The sequence below is a fragment of the Sciurus carolinensis genome, chromosome 8, assembly GCF_902686445.1.
Source record: "Sciurus carolinensis chromosome 8, mSciCar1.2, whole genome shotgun sequence".
NCBI lineage: Eukaryota > Metazoa > Chordata > Mammalia > Rodentia > Sciuridae > Sciurus > Sciurus carolinensis.
In genome coordinates, this window is record NC_062220.1 from 24,966,100 (window position 1) to 24,982,725 (window position 16,626).

General features: G+C 37.4%; 1 protein-coding gene across 1 annotated transcript in view; it reads left to right on the forward strand.

Moving 5' to 3' along the window:
* Positions 1-2,795: 2,795 nt before the first annotated feature.
* Positions 2,796-16,626, forward strand: part of Tnpo3 (transportin 3) — a 77,695-nt gene continuing 63,864 nt past the window's right edge. The window contains 1 exon segment of the mRNA XM_047560346.1: positions 2,796-3,291. Coding sequence (XP_047416302.1) covers positions 3,172-3,291 — 120 coding nt within the window. The 5' untranslated portion in view covers positions 2,796-3,171.

Consider the following 16,626-nt stretch of genomic DNA (forward strand, 5'->3'; position numbering starts at 1 on the left):
AATTTGCTAGAATGATTCAGAACTCTGGAAAGTACAATACTTATGGTTCAAGTTTTGTTATAGGGCTGGAGTCATGACTTAGTGGTAGAGTGCTTGCCTAGCATGTGTGAGGCACTGGGTTCAATCCTCAGCACCACATAAAAATAAATAAATAAGTAAAATAAAGATATGTTGTCCATCTATAACTAAAAAAATATATATATATTTTATAAAGGATTCACACTGCAAGGTGAGGCCCAGGAGGAAGGCAGTTTGATGTCCAGAGTTTCTGGGTCTATTTTTTTTTTTTTTTTTTTTTTAAATCTGGGTGTGACTAATGTTGGCATGATTGAGAAAATCAATGTCAAGGGACTGAATCATCTCCATTTCCTCTCCCCTCTTGAAGTTCTTCCCAGAGTTCCCTTTGGAACTCTGGCTTAAAGTTCCAACCTTCTAGTCACATGACTGGTCTTTTGTGACCAACTTGAAGCTACTAGGGTCTCTCCAAGAGTTACTTTATCACCATAACAAAGACATTGCTACCACTTTGGAAATACTCTGAGAAGTTCTTTTTTGGTCTGTTTTTGTTTTGACCAGAGTCTAGTCATCCTGTTGCCCTGATCTTGGACTTACAGCTTCCAGAATTGTGAACAAATAAATTTCTCTTGTTTAAGCCACCAAGTTTACGGTATTTTGTCATGGCAGACTGAGCTAAGGCAGCAGAGTATTCATCAAAATTCTTTCTTTCTTTCTTTCTTTCTTTTTTTTTTTTTGTCAAAATTCTTGATGGCAGTAACAGGAATTCAATTGGAATTAGCTTAGGGGAAAAAAGTTCCTTCAAGAAACTCTAGAAAGTTTTTTGCTGTTTTTTTTTTTTATTTTATTTTTATTTTAGTACTGGGGATTGAACCAGGGTGCTTAACCACTGAACCACATTCCCAGGCCTTTTTGTTATTTAGATACATGATCTTGCTAAGTTGCTGAGGCTGGCACTTTGATGCCTGGGCTGGTCTCAACCTCCTGGGTTAAAGCAACTCTCTTACCTCAGCCTCTTAAGCAGCTGGGACTTTAGGAATGTGCTATCATGCTTGGCTCATGGCAGTTTTGATTTGCACTTCTCAGGTGACCATCATTTTTGTGCAGTTACCTATGTTTTCCAGAGAAATGCCTATCCAAATCCTTTGCTCATTTAAAAAAAAAAAACAAACAAAAAACTGAGTTATATTTGTCTTTTTTTTGTTAAATTGCAAGACTTCTTTATATATCCTGGATACTAATCCCTTAGAAGATATATGATTTTCAAATATTTTCTCCATTTTTATGGATTATCATTTCAATTCTTTGAGCATGTACTTCAACACATCATTTTTAGTTTTGATGAAATAAAATTTATCTATTCTTATGTTGATTGTGTTGGTGCCATATACAAGAAACTATTGCCTAACCCAAGGTTATAAAGATATACTCCTGTTTTCTTCCAGTTTTGTAGTTTTAGCTCTTACATTGAGGTTCTATGATCTTTTTAGAGTAGGGGTATGAAGTCCAACACCATTATTTTGTTTGTGGATATTCACAGAAATTTTACACTATCTTGAATTTCTAGTTTCTGTTTTGCTTCTCCCATCCTGGAGCTGGGAATTGAACCCAGGGCCTTGGGCTTGCAAGCCAAGTGCTCTACTACTGAGCTATATCCCCAGCCTTGAATTGCTTGTTTTTCTTTGCAATTATATTGTAAATTCCATGAAGGCCGAGACCAAGGTGGTCTTATTAAAGATTAAGGTAGATTAAGCATCAGCCAAGTTTCTTTTCTTCGTCTGAAATTATATCAACTCTACAATAACAATTTTATTTATCATGGTGTGGTTAAAATTCGTTGACAATAATTTGGAGGAAAACGACCACACAGAATGATAGGAATTGTACTACTTGACAATATTTGAAGGGAAACTGATCTAGATTTAAATACTTTCATTTAAAAATGTGTGACCTTGGGGAATTACATTACCCTCGTTCTCTTGGTCTTTAAATTCTCATTCTTTAAAATGGGGATTTGGCAAGGTTTTAGCTATCATAACGACAGTGTTTTACACATTGTAAGCATTTATCAAATAGTGCAAGGGAGTAGGAGCAGTGTTGGGGAACCCTTTACCACGCTATTATTTTTTGTGCCAAATTTCTCCATAGTGAGGGTTTTTATTTTCTTTTGTGAAATTGAGAATTATTAGACTACTGATTTTGGATTCAGAAAGAAAGGCATACACGTAAATACAACCCAATGTGATAATGGCCCTGCAGATGGTGGAGTTTGGAGAGTCACGTCACAAGCAGTAGAATGAGACTCCTTTTGGGTTGAAGAACTTAGTTGAAAACGGAGGCTGAACATAGATTCTAGTCGTTTTGGATTTATTCAATGTGGCACGTTTTAGGTTTGTAAATAATTATTGGGTTACAAGTCTCCTCCACTAGGGTCTGAATAGGAATCGTGTTTTAAGTCATCTCAATCTCCGGTACAGTGGACACAACAGAGTTGAATTGACGCGCCTTGGTCACCGACCCGGGGACAGAAGGGATTCTCAAGAGAGGGATGAGGAAGTTGGGAGGGAGAGAGATGATCTCGGACCCATGCCAAGGAGGAAAGAACGGCTGAGGTACGTGACATAAATCAATCCTAAAGCTCAAGGTGGACGTAGAAAACTACACTGTACCCCTTCTTCCCCACTCCTTGCCTGGCAGGATCACTTCCGGGAGGGGGCGGGGAGACAAGAGGAGGCGTGCCGGGAAGGAGGCCGTTTGTAGAGCACCAGACGGAAGTGTGCCAAAGGTACTGGGCTGTCGCTTCCGGTCCGGTTAAACGCGGCTTAGGTGCGCAGCGTGGCTGGTGTCGTGCGGAGATCGGCTTCTGAACGTAAATGACCAGGTGAAGAATCAAGAATCAGCGTCCGGATTGAGGAGTCTGGATACCGGGGAAAAGACCGGAAAAAAGGCCAGGAACTTGAATACAATCTGTCCGCTGTTTCCGAGGGGGCAACTTCCACGGTGAACCCCTCTGCCCTGGTAACGGCCAAAGAGGAGGAGATGGCGCCAGTCAGGGAGCGGCTGTGGCCAAGACAGTAAGGAAGCGCGAAGGCGGAGCAACCGGGAAGCCTCCTGAGAAGAATCAGAACCGTCGCTGTCACCACTGCCGCCACCACTATGGAAGGAGCAAAACCGACATTGCAGCTGGTGTACCAGGCAGTGCAGGCTCTTTACCACGACCCGGATCCCAGCGGAAAGGAGCGCGCCTCGTTTTGGCTTGGGGAGCTGCAGCGTTCGGTGAGGGGCCCAGAGAGGCCGTTCTGCGTCGCGGGGCCCAGAGCGGGGTGGGACCTAGGCTCGAGGGGAGAGCCTGAGTCGGCGGTTGCCCTTGTGAGGTCCTCCTTGGGGAGGAGCTGCTGTTGTGGGGTGGGGCTGCGAAGCTACATCTCTGTCGCTTTTCGGAAACTAGTCGCAGCTGATCGGTCGCGAACTGGCCCTTTCCTCACCCCGTAGAATGTGGTTTGTAGGTCCTGAACTCGCTTGTGGCGTGGGTCCAGCCCTCTTTAAGTTCAGTCCTAGCTGTTGCTCCTTAGACCGTGCTTTTCTGTTTTGTTTTCAACCAAATAAAACCTCACAGCTTCTACACTTTCCACTTAAGGATGCTCTATCCGTCTCACCTCCACGTCCAAGTGTTGTATGTGGCAGTTCTTCCCAAACATGGTAAGGTAGCCGCACACCTCACTACTTCTTGCCAATTTGCATTCCAGTTCTGGTCCATTCTCGAAACTTCTCACGTTTCTAGATTCGTATACATGGAATTTTCTCTTTGCTTTGGGGAGTGCAACATAATACAGAGAGAAAAATACCAATTTTGGTTTCAGAAAAACTTTGGAGTTCTCATTTTGCCTCATATTGGTCCTCTAACCTTATATCTCTTTTAGTTTTTTTTTTTTTTTTTTTTTAATTTTCATTAGTTGTTGTTGAACCTTTATTTATCTGTATGCGGTGCTGAGAATCGAACCCAGTGCCTCACACATGCAAGGCAAGCGCTCTACCACTGAGCCACAGTCCCAGCCCCAGGTTATTATTTATAAAATGGACATCGTAGCTATCTTTGTGAGCATCTGGTGGAGTGTTCAGTTGTCTGTTACATCTATTATATTGCCTTGTTCTTCGACTCCCATATTTTATGCTTCATCCCCTAATTTTCACACCCACTTTTACTGTGCTTTATTTCTATAAGTATGTATAATTGGTGATCTTGCTGACGTGGGTCATAAATGTAAGATTTACTCTGAGTTGTGAAGTACCTTGAAAACTGATGAGGCTGAGAAAATTCTCACCGTTACTTTTTTGTGTGTGTGTGGGTTGCTGGGAATCAAATCCAGGGCCTCACTGCATGCTGAGCAAGCAAGTGTTCTACCACTGAGCTACATCCACAGCCTCCTTCATCTTTCCCTTTATTTTTGTGTTTTATACTCCCAAGAATATTTTTTCTCTTTACTCTCTTCCTTTGTATATGTTTAACTCATAAATGATATTTAAAGGTGTCCTGCCCTATTATTAAGTAAGCCAGTAGGCTGGAAGTGCATACTACAATTTTTAAATTTGCAACTTTTACTTTGAATATGACACTTAAAATTTGGGGATTAAGTCCTTGTTTACTTTGTGGGAAGACAAAGAAATAAGGCTTTACTGTAGACAGCATGCATATGGAAGTTGTTCACGTATGTGCTTCTTTAGAGTTTAGTTTCTTTGATTTGGGAATTCACAATTCCTAAACATCCGTATAGTTTTCTAAAATATAAATAATAGAAAAGCTAAATAGTATTACAAAAGTATTTAGTATCCCTGCCAAACTTGCATATTGTTGTGTGTATTTTAAATCAGTATTTGAGTCCTTATCTTGAACCAACAACTGTGCTGGGTGTTTGTATTATTAAACGAACCAGAAAATAATCAGTGATTATCCCATAGGATAATTGTTATGATTAAACGAGGTTATATCTATAAAGAGCTTTGAAAAGTTCTTCAGATGAGCATGGTGGTGCACCTCTGTAATCCCAGCAGCTAGGGAAGCTGAGATAGGAGGATGGCAAGTTCAAAGCAGCCTCAACAAAAGCAGCGCTAAGCAACTCAGTGAGACCCTCTCTCTAAATGAAATACAAAATAGAACTGGGGATGTGGCTCAGTGTTTCACGTGCCCCTGAGTTCAATCCCTGGCACACCCCCCCCAAACAAAAAAAAGTTCTTCAATATAGAGCTTAAATTATGTTAGCAGTTACTATTTAAATATTAGTAACTTTTCTCTTCTTTCTGCTATTCTATTATCACCATCATTATCATTATTACTATTGTTATTACTTGGGTCTCAACAGGAACAGATGGCACACTTGACAAGATAATTGGAGGAGAGTTTACTTCGTAAAGGTACTATTTGTAATGTTGCAGGTATAATGGTACCCAAGAAATAGTGTAATAATCTGTAGTCAAACTGTCAACATCACTTGACTGGAGTGATTACTTGGCTGCCTTGAGAGTAATGGTGGGTGATTTTCAGGTGAAGGGATATGACTAGTTTAATGTCCCTTCAGGGAGGGAGTTGAAGGATTGAATTTCTTTACTTTATTCTTCTAATTTCCTACTGGGATTCCCTATTGGCCAAACACAACCAGAAACCAGGGGACCTGGCAACCTGTTGATAACATATATGTAGGTCAACCGAGTGTAGCAGAAATGATGGTAGAGAAAGGGGGAAATACCAGCACAGTCACACACCATCATTTTTAGATACCTTTAGCATCTAGATTGACAGTGCAGCTAATACTTGGGCCTTTTTTGATTCCTTCTTCATTTTTTTAGTGACTTTGTCACATAGTCAAACCCTGGATCTTGCCATTACTCAACAGTCACCAACCCTCCAAATCACTTTATTCAGACATTCTGCTCTGTTCACAATTCACTGATTTTCCAGTTTTCTGATTCAGGAATCTCAAATATTGGAATTATACAAAATTTTAACTTTTATCAAAATGTAAATTTTCTTTCTAAAAATTAAAAATTTTGCCTAACTTTATTTTCGTGGTGATGAGTACCTTTTTCTTTTTCTTTTTTTTTTTTTTAAACATTTGTTTTGCTTTCTGTATATCTACAGTAGTTCATCTCCAAATCCCTGTCAGTGATGTAAATATCTTCTTTGTGCATTCAGGCTGGCAATCTGTTCTTTTTGACTGAAGGAATCATCAAACCTGAGAACCCTCTGTTGCCCTGCTCCAGTAACACTTGGTTTTCTGTTGCATAACTATTGTCCTGGGATCCCTGCTTAACATTAGCCTAGGGAATTTCTTTCACCTTTCTTTTTTTTTTTTTTTTTTCTTTTGCAGTAGTGTTGATTGAATCCAGGTGTGCTCTACAACCGAGCTACATTCTCCATCCGTTTTTGTATTTGTTTTGGAGCATAGGTGGGCAAGTACTCTACTAGAGTACTAGCTCAGTGCCTCAAGTCCCTTTTAATTTTTTTTTTTTTTTTTTTTTTTCAAGATAGGGTCTTGCTAAGTGGGTCTGCAACTTGAGAATCCCTGCCTCAGCACCTTCAGTTGCTGGGATTTATAGGTATCACCACCACTCCTGTATACTTTTGAAAAATTAGTTCTTCCAGTCTTCTCTCCTCATTCACTTTGCATCCCAAAGTCTATCATTGTAGTCACTTAATTAAATTTACCACCAGCCCTTTCTCTATGATTTGGTAAAACACTAGTGTGGGTGTATCTAGCTGCTTGTCCTGTCAGATCTAGGTGCTTTGCATATCATTGTCTCAATTCTCTGGGACCTTGATTTTTTGGTTTATCTTGTGACTTACCTGCAACTTCAGATTCCCCCTTTATTGAATCTTTTGCTATTCAAATAGTTGTAATATCTCTCATAGTAAGCACGTTTTCAGGGGGGTTGGGATGTTAACTTTTGCCCAATTTTATTTTTTCTTTGATTTTTTTCCTCTATGCTTTTACCCTTTCCCAATCCTATCATCAAGTGTAAAATTCATCCATCTTTTCGAAGCCCACCTTCCGAAATTTGCTTTCTCCTTGAGGTCTTCACTAATTTTCTTCAGCTGAAAGTCTCCCATGCTGCTTGTCTAGAGCACTTAATTTCATTTACCAGTTTTACCTTTTTAAAAATTTATTTTCTCTTTCCCATTGGACTGTGGGATCCTTGTCACATTCATTTATATGTGGTCTAACATCCATAGTTGAATGAATAAACCATGTTTATTAAGAAAGAGGTGATTATGGGCTGGGGTTGTGGCTCAGTGGTAGAGCAGTTGCCTGGCATGGTTCTATTCTGCTGAGAATAATTAAAATATAAATAAGACATGCAGCATGGGAGACTTTGAGTTAAAGAGAATCAGTGAAGACCTCAAGGAGAAAGCAAATTTCAGAAGGTGGGCTTTGAAAAGATGGATGAATTTTACATTCGATGATAGGATTGGGAAAGGGTTAATAAAACAGCATATAAATAATTAAAATAAAGGTCCATCAACAACTAAGAAAAAGTTTTTTTTAAGAAAGAGATCATTATAATGTCTCTTGCACAACTTCTTTTTAAAAAAAATTTTTTGTAGTTGTAGGTGAACAGAATGCCTTTTATTTTTATGCAGTGTCATGATAGAACCCGGTGCCTCACACATGGTAGCAAGTGCTCTGCCACTGAGCTACAGCCCCAGCCCCACACACAAGTTCTTTAAGATGTTTGTTGAATAAATCATTGCTTTAAGGGTGTCTAAAAAACAGTTGGTAACTCAAATTTGTTTTTTTTAAATTTTATTTATTTTTGCTATCTTCATATAAGTGGTTAGTTGAAAATAAACAACATTTCGCTTTAAGGGTGCAATTTTCAGTATTTCCATTTTTTAAAAAAACAACAACAAAAACCAAAAACCTTTGTAAAAACTGGGCATGGTGGCACCTACCTACAATCCCAGCTACTTAGAGGGATCTTTGTCTAATAGTAGCCAGCTTGTTCTGAACACCAAAGTTTGCTTTGTCTATCCTCAGTAACCAAAATTAGTAGACAAGTTAGGAAGTTACAAGAGGAAAGACTGTCTTTTATAGGGCTAGTAATTATGCTGCTTACTTGTTCTGAGTTTCTGCTTTTTGCAGAGACAATCTGTGGGTAGAGGTTATCTCAAAAGTTTCCTCATCAGTCTGGAAACTGAAAAGGCATGATGAAAACCATAAATCAGCTGAAAAAAAAATCATACTTTGATGGACTCAGTTGACATCATCATGTAAGGATTTGTTACACATTCATGGAAATTTTTTCTTAACTATCATCTCAGCAAGATCTTGGGCTATGGGTATCAACTTCCAACTTCTTTCCTAAGTGCTTTTTCCTTTGGAATTTCTAGACTATTTAGTTCTAATACATGGGGTCTTTGGTTTTTCTCTAGCAGTTGTAGTTATCGATTTAATTTGTCTTTTTTGTGCTTGTACTCTCATCCTCTGGTCAAGTGACCCTAAAACAACTTTCTTTTGAAAGGAAAGTCTTCTAGAAAATAATTTCTGTTCACCTTCTGTGGGCCGGTTATTTCAGTGAACATAGGAATACTATATGCTTTGCATTGGTAGAAACTGGTAGTATATAAGTAAACAGTAAAAATGAAAGACCTTGTACCTAAAGAGTTTCTTAATCTAGCTGGATCATTCAATATGGTGGACATTAACCAGGTATGACTGTTTAAATTTAAATTTAAATTAAATAAAAGTTAAAATTATCCCCTGATGTTATCTGTGTTCTTGGTATTAGGTAGTACAGATATTGGACATTTCATGTCTTTGGAATATTGCAGCCTTTGTGTGTGGATTTGTGACAGTACTTCTATTGACATGTTGGTCTCTTTATCTAATGGCATTTTCTTATATGGATTTATTTTATTTCTTTTTTTTACTGGACCATGGGCCAGTTGATGATTCGATTCAGGATATAAAGTTTTCAGGGCACTGTTAAATTTTCTAATTATAATAGAGTTTTTCCAAAAGACTTCCAAAAATTTCATCAACTTTCTTCATTGTGTTAATGATTATGTTACTGTTTATGGGGGAAATGGAAAATAGATTTTATAGATTTTAAAAAAAAATTATAGTGAAATATTCAAAACACAAGTATTTACCATTTTAGCCATTTTAAGTGTACAGTTTGGTGGCATAAATTACCTTTACATTGTAATGTAACCATTAACACCATCCATCTCCAGAACATTTTCTTCTTGTAAAACTAAAGCTATGCTCATTAAACACAATAAGCCCGTTTCCCTCTTACCATAGCAACCACGATTCTGCTTTGTCTATTTGAATTTGACTACTCTAGGAACCTCATGTAAGTGGAATCATATAGTATTTTTCCTTTCTTTTTGGTACTGGATTGAACCCAAGGATGCTTTATTACTGAACTGCTTCTCCAGCTCTTTTTGTTTTTTGAGACAGGGTCTCTAAGTAGCTGAGACTGGCCTTGAACTTGCAGTCCTTCTGCCTAAGCCTCAATGGTCGCTGGGATTGCAGGTGTGCACCACCATGTCTGGCTGGGTTTTTTTTGTGACAGGTTTTTCTCACCAAACATGTCTGTTCATTCTTGTAGTATGAGTCAGAATTTCCTTTTTATGACTGAATAATATTCCATTGTGTGTATATACCACATTTTGTTTATCCATTCGTCCATTGATGGATACTTGCTTCTAAGAACTTTGGCTGTTGTGAATAATGCTACTATGAACATGGTTCTACAGATTTCTCTTGGATTCCCTGCTTTCAGTTCTTTTGAATATATGCTCAGAAGTGCAATTACTAGATCATATGGTAATTGTCTTTTTTTTTTTTTTTTTTGGTTTTGGAACTACCATACTGATTTTCAGATTTTATCGAGTATTAAGCTACGTTGAACTTTAAAACAAATTTAATTCATAGGAAGTTGTGATTACTCAGACTCCCTCTCCTGTGTTTCCCTAGCTTGCTCTGTGGTACTAGGATGTTACCAGGTGTCTTAGGCTTGTACAGGTGAAACCCTGAGAGAAGCCTTATTTTTATTTATTGGAAATTTACACTTATGCCACAGGGGAATTTTGTAGTGTTCATCTTGCAGAAGCTCTTTTAAAGTACTGTCTTAATTTTTGAAAATATTAGTAAACAATTATTTTTCCCCCTTTTGGTGAATTTTCTGTTAGCAAGTTTACATTATGATTTTTACTTATTTTTTTCTCATGCCCATAGCATAATTCTTTTTAGCTTTTCAGTGTTTGTTACTTACTTGTATTTTCTATTTCAGTCATAGTATAATATCATTGAAACAGTTTTCCCCAAAGTAAGAGAATATATTTAGAATTGGACTTGAAAAATAGAACTTGTCATGAATATTTTGGGCAAAGTATTTAGTACCATTCCATGTGTGATTGATAGCTATGTAAGTATTATATAAGTATTCAGTCTTCTAAAACAATGTAATCTGTTTTATAATTTAAATATCTCGTTTTACATTTCTATCAGTTTGAAAAATTTGATCCTTCAACATTGTGTTAACATGTGCTTAATATGTACAATAAAATTTCCTCTGAGATCAGGCATGGTGGTACATGCCTGTAATCTCAGCTTTTGGGTGGGGAGCTGAGGAAGAATCAAAAGTTCAAGGCCAGTCTGGGCAATTTAGTGAGACCCTGTCTCAAAGTAAAAAAGGGCTAAGGATGTAGCTTTGTGACAGTGTTTCCTGGGCTCATTCCCCAGTACAAGGGGGAAAAATCATCTTATTTTGTTTATATGATTTGTTAGTAAAACTTGCTTAGGTAGACAGGAAATGAAAAGAAGAAAGAACATCTTCTGTGTCTTTGACTTTCAGGAAGCTCTCAACCTGGGCTGCCCATTTGCTTCAGATGAAATGGTTTCCAGCTTGGCATTTTCTGTTTTATTATTGTTTTTCTTTTTGTTGTTGGTACTGAGAATTGAACCTAAGGTTGCTTTGCCACTGAACTATATCACCCAGTCCTTTTTAAATTTTGAGACAGGATGTTACTAAGTTGTTTAGGGCCTAAGTTCTGAGGCTGACGTTGAACTTGTGATCCTCCTCCTGCCTTAGCCTCCCCAATACTGGAATTACAGGTGTGTGCCACTGCACTTGGCTGGTACTTTCTACTTTTAAGGCAGGGCTGCCTTAGTATAATTAATAAATCCCTCAGCAAAATGATATCAGGGAATGCATGCTTTGTTACTTCCAAATGGAGTCAATTTTATGGATCCAAATTTATCTTTTTTTAGGGTCATGCTTGAGGTCAATTCACATACATAGGTGATTAAAGATTTTTAAGATAGGGATTCTTAAACTTGTCATGAATACTTTGGGCAAAGTATTTAGTACCATTCCATGTATGATTAATAGCTATAAATTCATTTGACAGAGGTCCTTGTGTTTAAGAAGCACTGGGATTTTGTCAGAAACTAGGGATACTGTGGTGTACAGTGCTGTCATTTGGTTTGATTCCTTCCTTTGAGATCAGGATAGGATGGTGTATATGGGCCTGTAGTCTTAGGAACATATGAAGAGTGTTCTGAGTCTTCTGAAATTTGAGTGGCCATGATTTAAATACTTGGTTTTAGCTAAGAATCTCTTACCTCCATAAGAGAAATAATTTTTTTTCAGTTGAATATTCAGTTATTATGGAGATGGTTGTGAATTGAAAGTTACCTAAGTTTAGTGCTATGGAAGCTTTTTTGTTTTAGACAAAAATCATACAGGAGTATTTTGTGGGCCTGGAAGTTTGCCTTCATGTTTTTTTTCTTTTACAACTGCTTTTGGAAGTGGAAGTCTTTTATTTATTCATGATGAAGATATTACCTCTGTTTATTTCCCCATGGTTTCTGTATTTCAGGCTATCTTGCAAAATTTGAAAAATATTTTTAGGTAGTGGTAGTTCAGCTCATCTGCCTTTTCTTAGATTTTCTTTTTCTTTTTCCTTTCTTTTTTGATAGTATTGGAGATTGAACCCAGGCCATACACAGGCTAGAAAAGTGTTCCCACACTGAGCTGCAGCTTCAGCTTTTTATTTAAATTTTACTTTGGGACATGGTCTCATTGGGTTGCCCAGGCTGGCTTCTAATTTTCAATCCTCCTTCCTCAGCCTTTTGAGCTGGGGATTACAGGCATGTGCCAAAATGCCTGGTGCTTATTATTTTTCTTAAATAATCTCCTTTCAAAACCATTTTCTCTCCCATTGTCCAAGATAAACTTTAGAAAATAATTCATTGTGACAAATTAACAATTTGTCTCAAATTTGTGAATTTCTCATAAAGGATTGTATATAATAAGACTTAAGATTGTTGATATGGCTCAGCAGTAGAGCACTTACATAGAATGGGCTTGATCTACAGCATTGCAAAAAAAAGCAGTGGGGGGGGGATAGTTGATCAGCTTTCACATTTTTTTCTGTTTCTGAATTAGAGTTGGTTTTTCTTCACCTATCTCATGAAAATATTTTTTTTTTTTTGAGAAACCCATTTTCTAGCTCTATACCACATTGTTACAGGGCAGCTATCTAAAATGTTGCTTTGTTGATGGATAGTTTTCTTTATATGATTTTTTTTTCTTTCTTATAACATCACATCTTTATTTCAGATGTAACAGCAATGTTAAAATTGACAAGTTTAATTCTTTAAAAAAAATTTTTTTGTAGTTGTAGATGGACAACGTGTCTTTGTTTATTTTTGTGCAGTGCTAAGGATGGAACCCAGTACCTCACACATGCTAGACAAGTGCTCTGCTGCTGAGCCACAGCCACAGCCCGACATGTGTATTCTTTTGTGTGTGTGTGTGTGTGTGTGTGTGTGTGCGCGCTGCTGGGGATTGAACCCAGAGCCTTGTGCTTAACAGGCAAGCCCTCTATGAACTGAGCTATATCCCCAGCCCCACAAGTGTAATTCTTAACTTCACCATTATGAGTTCTTTTTATTCAGCACTATGAGATAGTTCCCTCTTCCCTGCAAACCTCCCTCAATATACTATAAATCTTTGAAAAGTCTTCCTTTAACAAATATATCATTCATTGATTGATATGCTTAAAATTGTAGCAACTTGATACTTTTATGTTACTTTTCAGGTCTCGTTGAAATTATCTATATTTCCAGAATCTCATTTTCTGTTTTCCAGATCTCTTCTATTCTCCATTAAGTGTTTTAAATAATTCTGCTTAATTGAAAAGGTTTTTGTGCAGGATTAAGTAGCAGCCCAAATCTGCTTCCAATTCTTGGCAGCTAATGACTCCTTTGGCTCCTAACCGGGTGTGTGCTTGCATTGTTGAGGACTATGCAGTGATTTTGGTTGATTTGGCAGTTTTAGAAATGTTAGTGTAGACGTGAATCTTGGAGCAACAATGCACTATTAAAAAAGAAAAGGGGCAAGTACTTTTCAGATCTGCTGTGAAGTATAATGAACAACTTGGAACATATTAGTGAAAGGATTGCTGGGCCATAGCCTGCCCCATATTTATCACACAGTCATGGAAATATCTTTTGAAAAGACTGATATAAAGGCCTGTTCTGCTACTGCTTTGTGAAATGGAAGACTGGAATTAGATACTTAAATGGAAAATGTTCTCTTGTTGCAGCCTCTTTGAAATGTGCTGCTAGTGGGAGCTGCAGCTTCCTCCTGCTGACTCGGAGCCCCAGGCTTCGGTTGAGATGGTCCTTTCAGAAATGTGGAGCTTAGTCCAAGCCTGGATTTCAGTGGGTAGCACCTGGCATCTGTGGCTAGAAAGTCCTATGAAGTGTAAGTGCTTTATTCTCTCCTTGAAAAAAATCTCTTTTCCTTTCTTGATTCTCTTCCTTCTCTTCCTTTCTGTAGCTTAGCAGAGGGGAAGAATGATGAGCAACGTACTATAGTGTCAAGGATATCAGAATTTGGTTGCCTTTTCTTTGATTCAGTGACCAGAACAAGATCACTTCATAAGTTTTAGATGTCAGTAATTTCTTAAACTCTCCTAGAATTAAAATAAATCAATAAATGGTCTCTTTAATGTTTAGTATTGGCATTATCATAGGTAACTTTTTTACTAATGATTTACTTAGTAACTTTAAAAAATATTTTTTTAGTTGTAGATGGACATGATATCTTTATTTATTTATTTAGTTTTATGTGGTGCTGAGGATTGAACCCAGTGCCTTACACTTGCGAGGCAAGTACTCTACCACTGAGCTATAGGCCCAGTCTCCTTGGTAACTTTTGATGCTCTTTTGCCTAGTTTCTGTAGGGCTCACTCTGATAGTTAGTTCTTTTTCCAAAAGACAAGATATTTGATAGGAGGGGCACTTTTGACTAGTGTATCAGCTTTAAGATTAAAAAGGCAGCTGGGGACATAGCTCAGTGGTACAACGCTTACCTAAAGTATACAAGGAACCCGGGATTTGATCCACAACACTGTAAAGAATAAAAATTAAAAATAAATAAACAAACAAATAAGTGAATAAATATGGTACTTGCAATTAGAAGATAGCTCCTTTTTCCATTTGGTTCTATTTCGTGCATTTTCGTAGGAGTAGTTTGGGAGTTTTTCTAAGCCAGTTCCTTGTAAAATTATCCTGGGAAATATATATACCTGCCCTCTATATTTTAGTTTGTAAAAAACAACACCCGTACCCACCTAGATAATAATATAATGAGCATTAGAAGATAGACATTTTATGTTTGGTTTATTTGCCTGGGCTGTTCTCCTTTTTTCCTATTTCAGAAATAATATATATAGTTTAAAGTAAGCCTTATTCTAGAAAGGTTGCCTCCACATTTTCCCCAGGTTTTTAAATCTTCAGGTTTTAGTTAAGAAAAACAAGTTTCTTCTTACTGCTAAAATAAGACAAAACCAAGTTTCTATCCTGGCATGGCCAGTGCAGTTTTACAAATGAGTACTCAAATTCTCGTCTTCTGAGGGCTTTTGTGTTCCTTATCTGTAAAGAATTTACTGGCTTATTTCTGTTGCCTTGCCTTTTTTCTCTAAACATTTTATGTTCTGTTCTGATAGGTGTCCCCAGTGAAGTATTTCACCTACCTGGTGAAAGGATGGGCTTCATGTTTGGGAGAACAAAGAGGTGTCAGAGACTTAGGAGATGGTGTTATCATTTTGCTTCATAGCTAACAATTTAATATGAACTACTGCTGAGTGCAGTAGTCTCAGGAGGTTGGAGTAGGATGGTTGCAAGTTCAAGGTCAGACTCAGCAACTTAGTGAGACCCAGTCTTAAAATAAAAATAAAAAGGGCTGGGGATGTAACTCTGGTGGTAAAGTGCCTCTGGGTGCAATCCCCAGTGCCACCCCAACCCCCCAAAAAAGTCAGTACGAACTTTATAAAGTGCTTGATATAGCATAAGGACTTATCTGTGGATTTTGGGAGTTGCAAAGATAATTAAGGTTGTTTCCTTTTACTTTTGAAGAGAGTTTAGGAGGAAAGATGAACAAGGCCCAAATAATGATGGCATAAAATTCTGTAGTTTAGCTGTGACTGTCAAGGATACCATGGTAATAAGTAAAGGATTCATTTATTCCTGCGAGAGACGTCTTTTCTGAGTTTTTTTACATTATATTTATTTAGAGAACAATTCAAATTAAAATTAGATTTTTTTCTGTACCATGAAGTCAAAATAAATGTGATTCTGTTTGCTAACTTTTTTTTTTCTTATGTATAGTTAGACATATCTGTGCATACCACATTAACCTTTCCCCCTACTTTGGTGCTGGGGATTGAATTAAGGGCCTTGAACATGTTAGGCAAGCACTCTACCTTTGTGCTCTATCCCTGAGCCCCCATATTAGCTTTTTGAATTAGACTGGAATAATTTTGTGTCTTCCATAGTGTACAGATGTTAACATGAGAAGTGTTAGGCTATGTAGAAATTATAACCTGTAGTTTCATCAATTTTTCACTTATAGAAAAACGCTTTTTTATTTAAAAAATACTTTTATCAAAAGATAATTTACTTACATAAACTGTAGTATAAAGTGCACAGTTTCTGTTTTTTGTTGTTGTTGTTGTTTTTTACTTATGTTGACATATAATCACTAATAGCATCAAGGCATAAAACATTCCAATATCCTAATAGGCTCCTGAATGCTTCTTCCCAGTAAATCATTTCTCCCATTCCACAACAACCACTATCCTGACTTTTATCATATTTTTATTTATTTTTTTTTTGGTACTGAGATTGAACCCAGATGTACTTTACAACTGAGCTACATCCCTAGTCTTTTGTTTTGAGACAGGGTCTCACTAAGTTGCTGAGACTGTCTTTGAACTTGCGATCCTCCTGCCTGAGTCTCTAGAATTTCGGCTGGGATTATAGGCATGTGCCACCAAGCCTGGCTTGCCTATTTTTTAAATAACAGCTTTTAGTGAAATTCACAAAATTGTAACTCACCCACTTAACATGTAGACATGTTATTAGTATATTCACGGAGTTGTACATCCATAACCACCAACAAGTTTAGAGAAGTTTTATCACCTTAAAAAGAAATCCATACCCCTTGGTTTATTCTCTTCTTCCACCCCATCCCAGCCTTAGGCAATCCACTTTTTGTCTATAAAGAGTTTCCTGTTCAAGACATTTCATATAAATG